Genomic DNA, 19773 nt, shown 5'->3' with positions numbered 1-19773 from the left:
TGTTACAAATAAAAGAAAGATACAGGAAGCTGAAATTTCCACCATGCTTGCTAATTATACATTTAAGGGTGGAATACCAAAGAAACTAGGAGACCCAGGAATACCAACTATACCATGCTCCATTAAAAGAAACTATATTAAAACTGCTTTATGTGATCTAGGAGCCGGTGTTAGTGTTATGCCCTTCTCTTTATATCGTAGAATTGAATTGAATAAGCTGACACCAACTGAAATCTCTTTGCAAATGGTCGATAAATCAACTGCTATACCCATCGGTATTTGTGAGGATGTACCTGTCGTGGTTGCCAATGTTACTATCTTAACGGACTTTGTTATTCTTGATATACCCGAGGACGATAGTATGTCGATCATCCTTGGTAGACCCTTTTTGAATACTGCAGGGGCTGTTATTGATTGCAATAAAGGCAATGTCGCTTTTCATGTTTATGGTAATGAGCATATAGTACACTTTCCTAAGAAACAACCTCGAGTGAGTAGTATCAACTCTATTGGAAAAAATTCAACAATTTCTATTGGAGGTTTTGAATTCTCTATTCCTACTATCAAAAAGAAATATGGTATTCTTATTGTTGGGGACATGCATGTCGCCGTTGAGGTAACCTAGTGTTGCAAGAAGATTCTCCGGTTTCATGTCATTCTGAACAAGTTTGTTAATAAGACTTGATCAACCTTATTAGTAGATTCTTTTTTATGGGCATGTGATGGATTAATTTAGTAAACACAACTTTCTGTACCCACTTTTTTACTTTATGTTATTTAGAATTAATAAAGTAGAAATACTATTATTTTACTGTTTTCTGAATTATCCGTGCAATAAAAAATGACCAAAAAATAAAAGTTATCCAAATGCCCTCGAAGTTTTATATGATTTTTTCTAGAATATTTGAAAAAAAATTGGCACTAAACACACCCAGGGGGTGCACCTGTGAGCCACAAGCTCAAAGGGCACACCTAGCAGGCTTGTGGGGCCCACGTAGGTCCCCTCACTTATCCCAGCCACCCGTCCACTTTGTCTTCCTCCAGAAAAAATCACACCCTTGCTCAAACTCGTGTTCTCGTTCATCTTGCTGCCATTTTCGATCTCCTTGCTCGGAACTCCATTTCCAAAACTGTTTTGGGGGATTGTTCATCGGTATGTGACTCCTCCAATGGTCCAATTAGTTTCTGTTGTAGCGATTTATACATTGCAGATTTTTGCTGCTGTGGTGACCATTTTTTAGCTTGCATGTCAAATTTATATGGTTCAAAGTAGTTTTGTTGCATGATATAGCCTCTAGGCCCTTGTGGGAGTAGTTGCTATCAATTTTGTTGAGTTTTGTTCACTTTTATTTTGATTCACTAAAAAATTCAGAAAATTTTAGAGAAAAGAAAAACCATGAGGAGGTGGTTAAGGGGCTCATCAAGCCGTTATTCGGAGGAAACTTCAGAGGAGACTCCGGAGGAGAGGCCCAAGTATAATCTTCTGCGAGCGGCAGAGGTTCAGCCTTGTGAATGGCCAAGTGATACATTATTGAAGGAGGCGGGAATTTATGATGATTTCTATTATTTGACGGACAATGTCAGCGTCGTCCCCTTCCTCCAAGATAAGTGCGACCAATACCTCCTACTCACTAATACCCTCATGCAATTTTTTTGCTTTTATCCTAGGAAGGAACCACCCATGATAGTTCCACTTGTATGATGAGCCTAAGGAAATGACATTATATGATTTTTGCAATGTTTGCAAAATACCTTATGAGGGCCGTATCAGTGAGCCACATCCTAGAGACATGGAGGATTTCATCGCTGAAACTACTGTGGGGGAGGAGAGAGGAGTGTCGAAAGGGAGAGTGGCTAGTTTACATTTTCCTGTTTTACGTTACTATGCATTATTTGCCGGGAGATGTTTGACTGGTCCTCGGGAGAGTGGAACTCTCAGTGCACCAGACCTTGCTACTTTGCACCATGCTTTATATGTTGATAGAACTTTTAGTCCGAGTGCCATTGTTGCTCGGCGGTTACACACAGATCGTTCGAAGGGTAGTATTTTCGGTGGTGTTTATGCCTCTTGCCTCACTAAACACTTTTGAGATTCCTATTAGGCATGATGATGAGGAGGAGGAGATGTGGCTAACTACCAAATACTTAGACTATGCTAGTATGGTAGCGCATCATTTTATTAATAACGATAGGCACAAACGACTTCGCTATAATTTAGTATTCATCCAGGGCACCTATGAGATTATTACCTTGGCTGCACCTTCTTTGTTTGATATTCGTTCAGGCAGGTACATTATTATGCTACCATAAGGACAATCAGCGATCTCCCATGTCCCATTATCGAAGATGGGATTCATCTCTCTACGGATCGCATCCTTGAAGTAGTCAGCATCCGGAGATGCATAAGTTTCTGAAATGGAACTGGGAGTTTTGTCATCCACGAGGTACACAAGGAAATCATCACCACAAAACTTTGCAGTCTCGTGTCTCTTGCTCCTAATAGGAGCTTCCTCGTCATCCTCCGTGAAACTTTCATCACTTTTGTGTTCATAATATTCCACCGGAATGGCAGGTTCGGGAGTCTCATAAGATTCCAGTCTAGAAGTGCTTTGCAAATCTCTCATGGGGAAATATCATCAAAGAATGTAGCATCCTTAGACTCTATAATTGTACCGACTTTCTGGTCAGGTACCTCAGATTTCACTCGTAGAAATCTATAGCCAATGTTATTCTTAGCGTAGCCCAAATTAACGCAATCCACGGTTTTTGGACCAAGCTTATGCTTTTTGGGGATGGACACATTGACTTTCGCTAAACAGCCCCAAGTGCGCAAGTAAGAGAGTATAGTTATTTTCTTTTTCAATTTCTCATAGGGAGTAGTCTCATTATCCTTCGCGGGAACTTTATTCAGGACATGACATGATGTCAATACAGCCTCCCCCCACCATGCCTTGGATAAACCCGATGTATTTAACATGGCATTAACCAAATCTGTTAGAGTAGGGTTCTTTCGTTCGGCAACCTCGTTTGACTAGGGTGAATAGGGAGGCGTCCTCTCATGAATAATACCATGTTCCGCACAGAATAAGTCAAACTCATTAGAAAAGTACTCTCCACCATGATCAGACTGGACTCGTTTTATTTTCTTCTCAAGTTTGTTCTCAACTTCTGCCTTATAGATTTTAAAGTGGTGTAGGGCCTCATCCTTAGTGTTTAAGAAATACACATAGTAGAATCTAGTGGAATCATCCATCAACGTCATGAAATATTTCTTTCCACTTTTAGTCAACACACCATTCATCTCGCACAGATCTGGATGTATAAGCTCTAGTGGTGCTAGGTGTCTCTCCTTCGCAGGCTTGTGAGGCTTACGTGGTTGCTTTGCTTGCACACATGCATGACACTTAGAGCCTTTGGCTAAAGTGTAAGTCAAGATTAAATCCATGTTAGCTAGCCGCGCCATACAACCAAAATTAATGTGACAAAGACGTGAATGCCAAACCTCATATACGTTCACATTAGAATGAGTTTAGTTCATGACTTAACCACCACAATCATATGTTTTTCAACAAACAATCCATAGTCCATATCGAGATACGACTACTTTATTGGACTCAAATACTAACTTAAACCCTTCTTTACATAGAAGGGAGCCACTAACGAGATTCTTCTTGATGGCGGGGACATGTTGCACGTTCTTCAGTTGCACGATCTTTTTTGACATAAACTCCAGATCTACCATGCTAACACCATGAACAAAAGCATGCGAGCCATTCCCCATCAGGACAGAACAATCGCATGCGACCTCGTAAGAAGAAAACAAAGACACATCAGCACCCACATGAATATTGGCCCCAGTGTCAACCCACAAATCGGTGGACTGACAAACTGAAAGTACGGTAAACAGATTACCATACCCAGATGATGCATCATTGTTGCTCAGAGTGACATAGACAGACTTGGAGTCCTGTCCTGGCTTCTTGTACTTGTTTGGGCACTTGTTTGCCTAGTATGCCTCTGAACCACAAGTAAGCAGGAAGCGGCCATCTCTCTTTTTGTCTTTCTTCTTACCCTTCTTCTTGAAGGTAGTATTCTATTGGACAGAGTTCTTTCCATTGAACATGTGAAAATTCTTCTGCACCACATTGGCAGTAGAAGAACCCTCTGCCCCTTTCATGTGTATAGTCCTTTGCTCTCGAGTTCTGCTCAACACTTAGATGACCGATGACATCCTCAACAGATAATTCACGTCTCAAGTGCTTGAGAGAAGTAGGAAAGTTCCTCCATCCAGGAGGGAGTTTTTCAATAATGCAACCCGTGACAAACTTGTCCGGTAACTCACACTTCAGGAGCTCCAGCTCCTTAGCGATGCATTGTATCTCATGAGTCTGGTCCAATACATGACAGTTATCAACCATCCTGTAATCATGGAACTGCTCCATGTCATACAGTTCGCTTCCAGCATTAGTTGCGCCGAACTTAGCTTCGAGGGCATCCCACAAGTTTTTGGCAACACACATATGGAGATACACGTCTACCAGCTTGTCTCCAATCACAATAAGAACGGCTCCCACATGATGGTTTCCTCCCTAAAGGTATTCTCGTGTTCAGGAGCAATCGTTACCGTGGGAGACACACCACCACCACCAGAACACGTTCATTACTGTGAGCCACAAGGTGGTCCTCGCCTGCCAACGCTTAAAATGCATTTCGATAAACTTTTCTGGTTTCAGTGTAGCGGCGAAGCCATGAGTCGAAAAGTGCCTAAAATAAGATTTTTGGATTGTTGGAAATATTAGCACATTTTTGACTAATCTAATCCATGAGTAAACATTAAACATGGTAAATACAGTATGCATCTCATACCGATAACTAAGCGTGTGAGCACGTACAGTACATAGAACCAAAACATCTATGAACATCATATATACGACTAGCACATGAACGAGTAGATAGGAGATGAACGAGTCATACCCTTCGGTTGGCCAGGCCAACGCGGCGGCGGTAGCAGCAGCCTCAGCTCGGTCGAGGCCTTCTTCTTGGTGGCTTCGTCGTCAGCCATGGAGCCGATGTAGCGGAAGTAGTGGAAGCAGAGGCTGACAGAGACGAGAAAGGATCGGGAGCAGTCGTGTTGAGACGCTACCCAAAAACCTTATTGCCGTTCTTCCGGACAGGATCTCGAACAACAGGGTTCTGGAGGCACCTGCTCTCCCGACCAACCGTGCACGTGGTCGTGAGGATGGGATCGCCGGAAGCGGCACACAGAGAGGAACAGTAGATGACAGCTAGGTTTGTGCAAGAGGGAGTGAGTGAACTGAGTTAGGGTTCACTCCACTGGCCAATGGGTCTGGGCTCAGGCCCACAACTGAGTGCGCGAACAGCCTACGATCCTACTATTGGACAGTGTCACTACTGTATCAATTAATCCGAGATTAATTAACCATTCTTCATCGGCAAAAATAAGCTTCGGCTCATTCCACAACCCGGGTGCCACATCGTGACGAGGCGGACGACGAAGAAGTAGAAGCGCGTGTACAACTCCTCCTCCCAAGTTTTCAATGGCATGTGATAGAGCAGCCCTTATAAAGGGTCTCACTCTGACTTTACTAGCAGTTTGGTACTAAAATTTCTATCATTTGCGAGCCATGCACCTATTAAGCATGGATTATTGTCTTATATGGGGGAAGCCCATCTATAATCCAACACATGAGTCCATCTTGTGCGTACTTGCAAACCACACGCGTTTTCAGGGACGACCCCGCAGGTTGGCGAGACAGCGGCTAGCGGCTACTCCTGCAGGGCTACATATCAAAGCCGTTGTGCGTCACTTGCAAGCCACATGCATTGCCTTGCAGGGCTAGTACATATCAAAGCTGTTGCCGCGTGCAACGCGCGTAGCCACGAGTCGACTATGTGTGTTGTCGCAACAACGAAGACTCTATGTGTTCGGGTCAATAGATCGCGGCGGTGTGTGCACAGTGGGTCAATAGATTGTCGATCGATGGATTTGTTTTCGATCTGGCCGTTGGATCCGCCCCTTTTGCTACCACTGTCCACCCCCCCTCGCACTCTGTGCTGGTACGGTACCGGTTGATCGACGCGTCATTTGGCACAAGGGCTTGGCCGCACCTTGCACCGCAGAAATGACAACAAATCTTACGGATACAAAAAGCACCCCGTAGGAAACCGCCGGGAAGCTTCCCTCACCACCATCATTAATGAGGTTCTCCTCAGGGCTCAGGCACTTATAAATACCACGGCGCGCGCCACATAATAAACCCACAACGAACGAACACCATCTCCATCTCCCATCCGAAAGAAGAAACAAACTAAACGGGTGCTACTGGAACTGGCATCACCATCATCATCAGATCAAAAAAGATACTTAAAAACTAGCATCACCATCTCATCCTTTACCTCTCCGGATATGCCGAACCCACGGGGAGGCCGGCTTGCGGAGGCGGGTCGGCGATGGCGCAAGGCGTTGAACGTCGTCCGGACGCTACTCCGCTGGCTCGCGCCCGTCCGCGTCCTGCCGCTGAGCGCCTCCTACGTTGCCATCGACATGAACGACGGCAATAAGCCCGACGCTGACGCTGCCACCCACATCCGCTACGAGACCCCCGGCGCGGACGTTCGCATCGACATCCTCGGCGCGGCCGCCCACTCCTTCAACTTCAAGTCCCTGGTCAAGGAGAAGCGTCAGTGCAGCTTCCGCCGCCTCGGCGGCGCCGCCGAGATCGCGGCCTTGCTCAATTCCCACCCGGAGCGGGGCATCGACGAGCGCGTCTACGACATGCGCTGCCGCAAGGCCCAACACGGCGAGAACACCTACCCCGAGTCCAAGCCCAGGGGCTTCTTCATCCACTTTAGGGACGCGCACAGGGACGTTTTCCTCGTCGCGCTCCTCGCCTGCTCCGTCATCTCCCTCGCCTTCGGCATCAAGGAGCACCGCCTCAGGGAAGGCTGCTACGACGGCGCCGGCATCTTCCTGGCCGTGCTCCTCGTCTCCGGCCTATCCGCCCACAGCACCCACAATCAGGACAAGCGGGCCCACAACGACGCCAGCGATTCCGCCAAGATCACCGTCAGCCGCGACGCCGGGACGCGCGTCGTCCTCATATTCGACGTCGTCGTGGGCGACGTGGTCATACTCCACACTGGTGACACCGTGCCGGCGGACGGGGTGTTCTTGAATGGACACGATCTGCATGTGGACGAGACGGACATTACCGGCGAGCCCCAGGCGATCGAGATCAACGCCGAGAACAGCCCCTTCCTCGCCGCCGGCGTTAAGGTTATCTGCGGCCACGGCTCGATGCTCGTGACCGCCGTCGGCACCAACACCTCATGGGGCGGGCCTTGGAGCAGCCTGTCAACGATGAGCATCCACCCGGAGCCGCTACGGACTCGCGTAGAGAGTATCATTTCGACCGTCACCAAGGTCGGCCAAGCCGCCACGGTTGTCACCGTCACCGTGCTCGCCGCGCGCCACTTCACCGGCAGCGCCGCGGGGAAGCTGCCGCTACTGGACAAGGGCGTCCCGCTCGCGGTGGCGCTGATGATCACCTTCTCCATGAAGCGGGTGCTCAAGGACAACGCGCTTGTGCACCATCTGTCGGCCTTGGAGACGATGGCGTCGGTCACAGTCATCTGCATCTGCACCGGAAGGCTCACGCACAACGAGATGAAGGCCACAAATGAAGCTTGCGCGAAGGCCGGCGTCGCCGTGAAGATGCTTACCGCCGACGACATCGCCGCGAGCCGCGCGGTCGCCACGGAGTGTGGCATCATATCCAGCAACGACACCGGCGACGTCACCATCATCACTGGGCCCGAGTTCCGGAACATGCCGCACGCGCGGCAGGTCGAGAGGGTGGACGAGATCCGCGTCATTGCGATGTCGGGGCCCCTGGACAAGCTGGTGCTGGAGAAGCGGCTGAAGAAGAAGGGCCACGTGCTGGCCGAGGGCACCAACGACAAGTCTGACGAGGTGATCACGGCCATCCAGTCAGGCCGCTGCATGTACAACAATTTCCAGAAGATCATCCAGTTCTACCTCACCGTCAACATCGTGGCCACCGTGGTCGACTTCGTGGCGGCCATCACCGCATGTGATGCTCCGCTGAGCTCGGTGCAGCTCCTGTGGGTGAACCTGGCCATGGGCGCCCTGGGCGCGCTGGCCCTGGCGGCGGACACGCCCACGGACGCGCTCATGGACGGCCCGCCCATCGCCCGCACGGCCCCGCTCATCAGCGACGCCATGTGGCGCAACCTCATCGCGCAGGCGGGCTTTCAGATCGCCGTTCTGCTGGTGCTCCAGCACCTCGCCGCCCAAGACAACAAGGGCACCGTTGTCTTCAACGTGTTCATGCTCTTTCAGGTGTTCAACCAGTTCAACGTGCGCGGCGTCGAGAAGAAGAACGCCTTCGCCGGGGTGCTCAAGAACAAGATGTTCCTCGTCATCATCACCCTCATGTTTGTGCTCCAGGTGGTGACCATGGAGGTGCTCACGAGGTTCGTCGGCGCCAAGAAGCTCGGCTTGTGGCAGTGGGGTGCCTGCGTCGCCGTCGCGGCCGGGTCGTGCACCGTCGGCTGGGCCGTCAAGTTCATCCCCGTGCCGGTTGGCAGCTTGACACGCCTTGCATTCTAACGGGCGTGTTAGACTATCCGCGCAGCGGCAGTCTTCAGGAGCTCATCACAACAGCTTATAGCACGTGCATGGCCATGCAGCACTGTATATAAAAGTGTACGTGCGGCACTTAACCACGGCACACTACTAAGGAAAACATAGTAGTGGCACGAGTTTTTAGCGCGGGTGCTCGCGCTACTACTACGACGCTAAAGCTAACTCAATCTCCAGCTAACTGATAGTAGTAGCATGGACTAATCCAGCGCTACTATTAGTAACTGTATCAGTAGTGCTCTTCTGTCACACGCTATTATTAAGCAGCTTTAGCGCTTTTCCTGTCCCCATGCTACCACTGTATCTTTTAACATTTTTTCTGCTTTTACCCGTTTCAGTAAACTGCAATTTCACATATGGCAGATAACAATATTATTGACCACAATACCAGATACTTATATATAGTCATGCAATAGTCGGGAAGTGCATGGACGAATCTGAGTACATATGAACCCATTTTGGAAAACACATTTTGAAATGTCAAAAAATTCTGAAAAAAGATGCACACGAATATCTCCATATTCTGTGTGTAGAAAGTTCCATGGAAAAACAACTCTTTTTGTAGCCTGTGCAAAAAAGACAAAATATTGCGCCGCGAAACGCTATTTAGAAGCACTAAAATTTGTTTTTTTTACGGAGACAAAATAAAAACACTTTTTTTTCACAAAATTTTGTGCCACGGACATACTTTTCCGGACATGTATGCATAAAATTTTGTTTAGAATTTTTGGCAATTACAAAACGCGTTAAAAGTATATTTTTGAAAAACGGGTTCATATGTAACCGTGTGTAGGACGTGATGACTCTGCACTAGTCATACAATATCATTAAGTATTATAGGTACTCATATATAGTCAACATGCATCCTTACACACATATATGGTTTATACAGTAGCATATAATAATTGATACGCAGTCTACTACGTAGTCATACAGCCACACACATATATAGTTCTAGATGATATCGATGACGATCATCATCCTCAAGCCTTGGCGGTGGGTGTTCCTGATAGTAATTAGGATGGTCTGTCCGACACGAAGATTCTTGCCAACGAGGAAGCCCTTCCACCCAACTGAGCTTAAGTGTGTGTGATCATCTGTGTCCAGGCCGTACGCATAGGTGGTGACGGAGCCCCTTGCGGTAAAGCGTATTCCAGCAGAGCCTTCTTCATCAAGCTTGATACCACAACCCACAGATAGGCTCTTGGCAATTTCTAAATAAAAAAATATATCAATTAATAAGTAGGCTCGCACATACTCTTGCAAATATAGTTTTACTAAGTATAGATTTCTACACTATCAAAAGACACAGTACTACATTTCTACTAAGCGTGAATTCTACTAATAAGTATGGATTATCTACACTATTAATAGTTCCTTAGATTCTACACTAATTAAGCATATATATCATTGGACTCTAGCTGCACTAAAACATATCATCGTTCGGATTCTATAGTAAGCATATATATCATTGGACTCTAGCTACACATTAAAGCATATATATCATCGATCGGACAATAAGCATGTCATTGGACTCTACACTAATTAAGCATGCCATCGGACTCTACACTAAAGCATATCATGGGCTAGCTTTCACACAGCATATTATTGGACTCTACACTAAGCATATCATCGGATTCACGAAGCATATCATCGGATAATTGCATTTGTAAGTATAACAATAAAGCATATCATCAAATTACTACAATAAGTATAACATACCATGACATGCCGATCAACCATGATACTTGTCAGGCGGGTCATGAATGGCACCCCGACAAAGTCAGCATGTGGTGGAATTATGTCCCATAGGTTGCACACCTCGTCCTCGCTCGGCCTCATTCTTTGAGCAAAGATGGCTTCATCAAGTGGGTCCTCATCATCTTCCTCCGTTTTGACATAAATGACAACCAACTTGGGTCTTTCTGCTCTCAAGGAGAAGCTGATCAACTCACCACCAGTGATACCCATGTGGGTGGGGAAACAGACCCATCCATCTCCTCCAATCTGCGACATATTTCATCCTTTCTCGACCTCCATAGTGTAGGGGCCCCCAAGAGCCTCAAAGGTCACAGTGTCTCCGGTCAGCTTGTTGAATTTCAACCTCACATTGCATGGGACGATCTTTGTAAAAAAACAAAATGATATATACACAATGCATTAATGCCAATAACACTAAATACAAAAAAGTTGTTACAAGTTTCATATAATTTGTTACCGCCACATGAAGAAAACTCGGCTGGAAGTAGATGCCGAACAGCATGCCAGTTGCAAGGCTGCTAGCGCACCTTGACTTGCGCAGTCGACATAGTGGTGGTGGTGGTGCCGCCATTTTTCTAAAGCAATATGAGTAAGGATGAACGATCCACTTCACAGGAAAGAAAAACAGTAACATAAAGTTCTCAATTAACTTACTAAGACCTTCTAAATAGAACCAACAGCTAGCTGGACAAGACTCACCGTTCAGAGTTGCTACACTACAATCGTTAGACAACAAGACACAACAGCTAGCTAGACAACACTTACTAACACATGTGCAAATGCCAAATCAGCCAACAAGACTCACAGTTACAGAAGCTAGCTAGCTAGAGAGCACCCTTCAGATTTGCTACACTACAATGCATCGATCTTAATCGGAAAACAGAATATTCAGGTTTAGTAACTAAAATTAACAACATGCGCATGCTTCCGTCCATCTTTTATATTTACATAAAAATCGTCAACACTACAATGCATCGATCTTAATCGAAAAACATAATGTTTACAAGAATTGCCATGTATATCACCGATCTCTAGATGAGATTCTTCCGCGAGAAGCAATTTGATGGACAATTATAGTCGTAAGATCTAGTAACATATAAGATGATAAGGTACCACCTACCAAAGCATTTCAGTGGCACCTATTGCCGAAAAAACTTTTCACAAATATCTACCAAATCAGGGTACGACCTGGCAAAACATTTCATCTAATTTGGCCCCTATTACCTAAGATAACTGATTGAAAAACAAGTGGCAAATTTGGGATTAACTTAGCACTTGCAAACCAAATACTTGTATCAAAGCCAATATCTACCGGATCACGGTACCACCTACCAAAGCATTTCAACTAAATTGGCACCTACATTTTGCCAAAAATAACTTATTACAGAAAAACAAAAGTGACAAATATGGGATTAATTTGGAGCTTGCAAACTAAATACTTGTACCCGAGCCAATATCTCCCAAATCAGGGTACATAGCTATTAATCAAAAAAATCAGCTAAATTTGCTAAGGGGGGCACAAGAGCATGTCGGAGCAAAGGAAACCCCTCACTAGAAATCCATGTACAGAACAAATAACAATAAAAGGGTGTGTTTCTTTCCAAGCATCTAACTAGGTCTTACCAAATCTTTAGTAATGAACTACACCTCACCACGTCGCTGCCTATCCATCTGAAATTCATAAGCCCTCGGGGGGTGCTGACGAGGAGGGGGGGGGGGGTAGCATGGTGACCTCGGTCGGGGGTGCTGACAAGGGGGTAGGCCGGTAACTTTCCTACGAGAGGGGGCGACGACAGCGGCCGACGAGGGGAGTGTCGTGGTTCTAAGTCTAACAGTAGATTAGGGGGTACGTAGGAGGAGGCAAGATCCTAGCTACGATGAGGTTGTGCATGCAAGATTTACGAGTTTAGGCCCCTCTCAGAGGAAGTAAAAGCTCTACATCTCGGTGCCCGGAGGCGGACGACTGGATTATGCGTGAAATTACAGGGGGTGCGAACCCTTGTCTAAGTGGAGGGGGTGGCTTATATAGAGTGCACCAGGACCCCAGCCAGCCCACGTTACAAGGAGTTCAATGTACATAAAGGTGAGACGTTACTAGTAATGTCAGCAATAAAGACATATAAATGATCATTAACGCTACGGAGCGAACGCCTGACCGTTGCCATCCTGAGTGACTTTAGACCTTCTGTGGTTTCTTGTATGGTCGAATGATGATATACTGGTCGAATGGAATTGGGTTATCCGAGTGGAGTTGTTGGTCGAGTGGGTTGCACTCTGAGGTGATTCCAGTCGATGGATGCTGCTGTGCTTTGAATGTCGTTGATCTTAGGGTAGTGTCCTTGGGAAGGGCATCTAGGTCAGGCCTATTACCCTACCCTAGGTACATTTCATCGTCATTAGCCCCTGAATGGATCGAGGTCTGAGGGGAGAAGAGGTTGAAGATGGTTCCGACCCAATTCTTATGCTTCGGGGGCATCTTACCTGGGTCGGTGAACCACGCTGGAACTTCAACTTTATTTTCGGTCGCCTTGATCCATTCAGAGTTTGTCGAGTGAACTTATCCTGTTATGCTTCGAGTGTTGGAGTGATATGAAATCTTGGGCGTGACTGGTTGCGCTACCATTCCCGGATCTCACGGGGTTCGAAATTTGGGGAAGCGCGCCGGACGGAGAGTGCTGTAGTAAACATGACGTATTAGGTAGGGGCGCCTCGATCTCCGTGCCGCCTTTTTCTCCACATACCGAGCACGCGGCTGTTGCAGGATTTGACAGGATCTCTCGGGCTCGCATGTCAGCCACTCGGAAGTGGACTAATAAAAGGTTCGACGGCCGGTGTGTCTGCACAACGCATCCCATTCTTCTTCTTCCCCTGCTTCTCCACCTCATCCTCCGCCGCTCTCGACTCCACTGCTCCACCCGCGAACAGTCCGTGGCGATGGGGAAGGACAAGATGGTGGCCCTGGAGCACGCCAAGAAGGCGACGGCGACAGCGAGGCCGAAGGGCAAGAAGGCGAGTCGGGTGGATCTTCCTCAAGGTCTGGCCTGCCGCCCGGCTGGATCCAGGGAGACTGGATTCGATCCACAATTCAGCAATAGGATGTGGAGGATCTGGTCGAAGGTGGCTTGATTGCCCACAGATCTTGGGGGCTGCCTGGTAACGAGACCAAGCCGCAGCCGCAGGAGGGTGAGTGCGTCCTCCTCGTGAGTCACATTGACCGTGGTTTCTCTCTGCCCCTCATCCTTTTTTCTAGGGTTTTCTGAACTTTTCTGGAGCCCAACTTCATCACTTTACCCCCAACACCGTCAAGTACCTCGTTGCATTCGTTTCCATATGTGAAAATTTCCTGGGCTGTCGACCGCACTGGGGTCTCTTCAAACACATCTTTACCTGTCGCTCCCAGTTTGTGAAAAAAGGCTAATCCGTGTGATGAGAGGACACACGTGATCCAGATGTGTGGAGGTCTAGGGATTCAGACGAGAGGCAAAAGTACTTTTCCAGCTGTGGTTCTTCCCGAGTCAATTAGAGGGTGGCAGTCAACCTGGTTTTATTGCAAGGAACAACCGACTCCTGGCCAGTCAACTGGTCTTCCTCCCTTCTCCATGGAGAGAGTCCAGCATCCCACTTCTTTGAAAGTAACTCCGACAGAGAAAGCAGTGGTGAATATGCTGATGGAATGAGTAGTCCAATTAGTCTGTGACGGGGTGACTGGGATGGACTTGCTGGAGGTATTTCTCAATTGACGCATCTAGCCACTCCAGGCCCGCGATCATCCTATGTGGATGTACTCAGGTATCGAAGACACCGCTCGGATCCACCCGGAGGAGGTCACCGAGGAAACGGTGGAGAAGTGGTTGCAGGGCATCACTGGAAACAAAGACAACCCCTGGTGGTCCAGGAGAGTCCTTCCATTCAACGCTGACAATGGACCTGAAAAGGTCTATCCTTTACTATCGAGTGTTTCTTCATTCTGACTTGTAATTGTCCTTGTGCCCGACTGATGTCTGTGCTATTCTTTGCCATGCAGGTTTACACCGAGATGTACTCGATGCCCAATGGGGAGCAGGATCAGGAAGCAGAGGCGAGCGGAGGTGAAAGCGGCGACTGGAAATCCGATGACGAAGACGGGGAGGAGATCGAGGACTCAAGCGACGGGAAGGAGGTCGACTCTCCACCTCGCACTGAAAGGCACTCCAAGCAGACCCATGATCCAACAAGCATCCGTGGCAAAGCGGTCGCGCAGACCTCGCAGTGCACTCGGACTTCCTCCCCCGTTCCGACTGAAAAGGCCCCGAAGCAACCCAAGGTTGCGGCTCCCAAACCTCGGAAGACCCTGCCTAAGATCAAGGTTGACGTTCCCATCGCCTCTGGGTAAGCATTTTGTTTTCTCTCTTTATTCAAGATCCTCTTAAGTAGCTGTCGACTAGTTTTCTTGCTTGACCGAGTGAGTTCAGAAACTTGCAGTGCTGCTACTACTGGGACTTTCGTGGATATTTACAGAGATGAATATGATGTGGAAATGGAAGATGGTGCGACCTCCAAAGCAGGTATGACTTTGCCATCTTGCTTCTATTTTGCCAATTGATGTGTAGGCCGACTAATATATTACGGTCGAGTCATTTGCAGCGCCGCAACATGTTATTGAACTTCCAGATGATGATGAAGATATGCCCCAGAGGCCTTCGGGAAGGAGAGGCAGGAGCTCGGGCAGGAGGGTGCCGGCCGGCAAAACAGCTCAGACGACATCAGCGCCCAAACCGGTGACCCAGTAGACTGGAGACCTCACTCGGTCCTCTGTTACTTTTGCCGATCCTGTGTCAACTGAACGTCCTCCAGCGTCGACTGCTCAAGATCCTGCTTCATCTGTGCAACTCCATACTTCAGATCCTCAGACTGTTGCGTCTGTTCCACCATCTCCGCTATTCGCATCATGTCCCAGAGGATCAGGCGAGCGCTGCTAAAGAAGCTATACGCCAAGCAGGCCTGATGATGAAGCGGATGAAGATGATGCATGAGGCCAGTCAAGCTGCCTATGACGCTAGTGCAGCTCTCCAGACCAACGTCCAAGTTAGTTGATTTCCAACTGATCTTCTGGCTTGACACTTGAAAACTGCTGCTTTATTATTCGTAAGATGTCCGTGGATGAGCGTTTTCAAACCTTTTCAAGCTTTATGTGCACTTGTCATGAGTCTGCACCTGCTCACCCACTGGGTGACTTCTTTTACTTTCCAACCTTGTTATCTTGAGTCGACTTTGTCTCCAATCGAGTGTAGTTAAGTCTTGTTTATAATATATCCACTCGGTCTTGAACGGATCTCGTCGAGTGAACTCTTAAACCAGTGGGGGCACGCCAAGTGCACCCACTGGGTGTAGTCCCCGAGACCGCGGTCGACTGCGGGCAGTCCGCAATGGTCTGAGAATTGATGATGCAATTGCTTTTCTATTCTCCTATTATTTGGGTGACTGGGCTGACCAAGTCGAGTACCAAATCGAACCAGTGGGGGCACGCTAAGTGCACCCACTGGGTGTAGTCCCTGAGACTACTGTTGGATGTTTGATTCTGCAGTAGTCTTACAACTCCTTTTGTCGTAATATCCTGAACTTGTACTTCATCACTCGGAAGCAAGTTATCTTCGTTGCTGTCGACTGACATGTCTTATTCGCTGACTTCAGAAATCATGTGAGCTCATATCCCAATTTGCTGAATTCGAGAGGAAGCAAATCCAGCTCAACCTTGACCTGGATTTGGCCAAACAAAACTTGCAGAAGGCTAAGGACGAAATAGCTGGTATGGAAGGTAAAAGCTTGCCGACTGTGAGATTGGGCTGTCTCCAGTGTCATCTTTCCATTCTTCTTTCTGAATCGAGTGTTGTCTGTTATTTTTTAGAGAAAATGAGGCAGGCTCTGGCACCGAAGGACCTTGATCTCGCAACAGCACAAAAGGAGTCACAAGAGAAAACAACACTCACTGACGAGAAGCTGGCTTCGGTCGGGACGTTAGAAGAAGACAATGCCAAGCTGAAGACTGCTCTTGCCGAAGCTAACAAGGAAGTGACACGTCTAAAGAAGGACAAGGTAGCCCTAAACGACAAGATTGAAGATCCCTCCCGGGAGAGGAATGAGCTAGAGGTAAATCTGGGGGGACTTGCCAAGAAGTTATTCCTTATGCTTGAAGGTATTTTCTCCTGCTCGACTGGTCTCTCTTGACAGTTGTTGATTCTTCACACGGCTCTTCGACTCATTATTTTGTTGTGTTGTGCATAATTTTGCCAAAACTTCGAAGAAGAGACTGGGCGGATTGAAACGAGCTTGGACCCCATCAACTCTCCTGTTAATGATGAAGCTGCCATGAACGTACTCCGATTGGAATCTCATCTTGCCAGCGTGGTGGATTATCTGCATCGACTAAAGGTGGCGGTTTCCTGAGTCTACACAGAGCTCTGGCCGAAGGAGAGGTTCCAGAATGATATTGAGTCTCTGATGACTCGACTCAACGAGATCCCCGGTTGAGTGCAAGCATGGAAGAAGTCATCCGCCCGATGTGGTGCTGATGTGGCTCTGTCTCTGGTTCGTGTCCATTGCAGAGGCCAAGGAAGAGAAGCTAGCAGCGCTCAAGATCGCCAACACCAAGCATCGCCAGTTCCAGTCCTTCATGGAGACCTTCATTGAAGCAGCCACTCGCATTGCGGATGGGATTGACCTAGACGAATTCGTCAAGCCTGCCAGTCCTCCTCCAGTAGAGTGAACAAACTTTATGGCTTAATTAAATTTGCCTCGGAATGCCGAGTGATTTTTTAACCATTAATACTCCTTCAGGCCTGATGCCCGAGCACTTTTATCTACGATTCTAAACCTCGCGATATTTATCTGAACTTAGCTTTTCTTTGAATATGTTTGTCTTCACCTTTGCTGCTTTTGAATCTCTTGACTCCGAGTGAAACTTGATTCTTCACTCAGAACTGCCATTGAATTTGTGATGTAGCTCTGATGAGTGAGTCATGAACAAGAGCACTAGGTGTTGTGCACGACCTGCACTTCTTCATCCATGCAAATCAGGATGGAGCGCACATTGTACTTGTGACGCAGCTCCGTCAAGTGGGTCGTGGACAAGAGCACTAGGTGATGTGCACGACCTGCACTTCGTCGTCCTTGCAGATCGGGATGGAGCGCACATTGTACTTGTGACACAGCTCCGTCGAGTGGGTCATGGACAAGAGCACTAGGTGCTGTGCACGACCTGCACTTCGTCGTCCTTGCGGATCAGGATGGAGCGCACATTATACTTGTGATGTAGCTCCATCGAGTGGGTCATGGACAAGAGCACTAGGTGTTGTGCACGACCTGCACTTCGTCGTCCTTGCGGACCGGGATGGAGCACATGTTGTACTTGTGACTCGACCACTAAGGGTGGTTTTTAACTTAGGCGAGTACGAGACTGCAGCTAAGCCTCCGAGTGGGAGGATTGCTCTCCACTCGGTAGGATTTTAGAAACTTAGGCGAGTACGGGACTATAGCTAAGCCCCTGAGTGGGAGGACTGCTCTCCACTCAGTAGGATTTTAGAAACTTAGGCGAGTACGGGAGTGCAGCTAAGCCCCCGAGCGGGAGGATTGCTCTCCACTCAGTAGGATTTTAGAAACTTAGGCGAGTACGAGACTGCAGCTAAGCCCCCGAGTGGGAGGATTGCTCTTTGTAAGTGCATCTAGTGCCACCCCTACTTGGTTTTGGAGTATTGACGACAAACCTGGTTGAGGGACTAATGTGTTTGTGAGAATTGCAGGATAACACAGGTAGTAGTCCCTCATTGATTCAGTTTTCCTACTGGAGATGACCCCTAAAAATGTATGAAGACATTGAAGACAAAGGTGGTATGTGAAGATATTCACATTGAAGACTATGCCATGAGAAGACATCACGTGAAGACTATGGAGCGCGAAGACTTAGCTGTTTCGTCGTTTCCTTTTCTTCTATGTTGAGTCATAGGAACCACCGTACTGTTAAGTGGGGTCCCAGTGAACAAAGTCAGAGTGACTGAAGTGATGCTTAACCAAAATCCTATGTCTTCAAGCGAAGACAATGAGAGCAAAGCTTATCCAGAGCTGGATGAGTCAGCTTTACTTGTAGCCCAAGTAAAGTTGTCGCGTGTGTTTGAAATCTGACCATTGGAACACGTGTCAGTTCCTTAGTGACCTAAGGTCATTTCGGACAAATCAGGTTGGGTTGCCTAGTGGCTATAAATAGCCCACCCCTACACCATAAATTGGTTGGCTGCTCAGAGTTAGTGCACGGCTTTTGTCGTGTGAGAGCAACCCACCTCGAAGCCTTTGAAAGAGAAATCCTTGCGAGGACAAAGCCCTAAACACCCAGAGCCAAAGAGTGTTAGGCATCACTGAAGTCTTCCTATCTGTGTGATCTGAAGACTTGTTACACTTGAGGACTGTGAATCCTCCAGTCGGTTAGGTATCGCGTTCTGAGCATCCAAGAGTCATTGTGGATCGCTGGTGAACGAAGTCTGTGAAGGTTTGGAAGTCTCCCTTGAAGACTTACCAGAGTGATTGGGCGAGGACTGGGTGTCCTTAGTTCAAGGGGAATAAGGTGAAGACACGGTCTTCTGAGTTAAATCTCAGCCTCCCTAACCAGACGTACAGTTGTCACAACAACTGGAACTGGTCCAACAAATCATTGTCTTCAACGAGCAACTGGTTCTATCCTTCCCATCTCTTTATTTACAGTTGGTCCTTGTGAAGTCATTGCCTGTTTGCTTTATCTATTTGTCTTCACTGTGTGACTGCTTGTTCTGATTGGCTTCATACTATCTTCCATCCTGATCCATACTGCCTAGCTGCTATTAGTCTTTGTGCTTTCACTTCATTGAATACTTGACTATGGCTTGCCTAGTGTAGTCTACCTTCCGCTGCATGTTAATAGGTTCATTTCTATTGATTATCTTCGAAACTTCCATGTTTTGAAGACTTTCATAAAAATCACCTATTCACCCCCCTCTAGTCGATCACTAGCACTTTTAATTGGTATCAGAGCAAGGCACTCCCTTGTTCTGTGTGATTCGGTTTAACCACCTGGAGTTTTAGCTATGTCGACTGCATGGATAATCAAAGTCTTCGCTGCGTGCCCCGTCTTCGATGGAACTAAATATCCCTACTGGAAGAATAAGATGCGCATGCATCTTGAAGCCATTGATGTCAACCTCTGGTGTGTCGTCAAGAATGGCGTCCCCGAGGCTGGTGAAGGTGACACCGCTGCTGATGTCAAGATGTTCGTTCAACTGGATTCCACTGCCAAGAACATCATCTGTGGTCATCTAACCAAAGGG

General features: G+C 47.6%; 1 protein-coding gene across 1 annotated transcript; it reads left to right on the top strand.

Moving 5' to 3' along the window:
* The first annotated feature begins 6299 nt into the window (after positions 1-6299).
* On the top strand, positions 6300-8769 carry LOC123182236 (calcium-transporting ATPase 7, plasma membrane-type-like). The gene has a single exon (XM_044594777.1). The coding sequence runs from the start codon at positions 6428-6430 to the stop codon at positions 8651-8653; it is 2226 nt and encodes a 741-aa protein (XP_044450712.1). The 5' UTR covers positions 6300-6427; the 3' UTR covers positions 8654-8769.
* The last annotated feature ends 11004 nt before the right edge of the window (positions 8770-19773 follow it).

This window comes from Triticum aestivum, chromosome 1A, assembly GCF_018294505.1.
Source record: "Triticum aestivum cultivar Chinese Spring chromosome 1A, IWGSC CS RefSeq v2.1, whole genome shotgun sequence".
NCBI classification, from domain to species: domain Eukaryota; kingdom Viridiplantae; phylum Streptophyta; class Magnoliopsida; order Poales; family Poaceae; genus Triticum; species Triticum aestivum.
The sequence above is the reverse complement of the archived record's forward strand: the minus strand, read 5'-3'. Positions and strand labels throughout refer to the sequence as shown.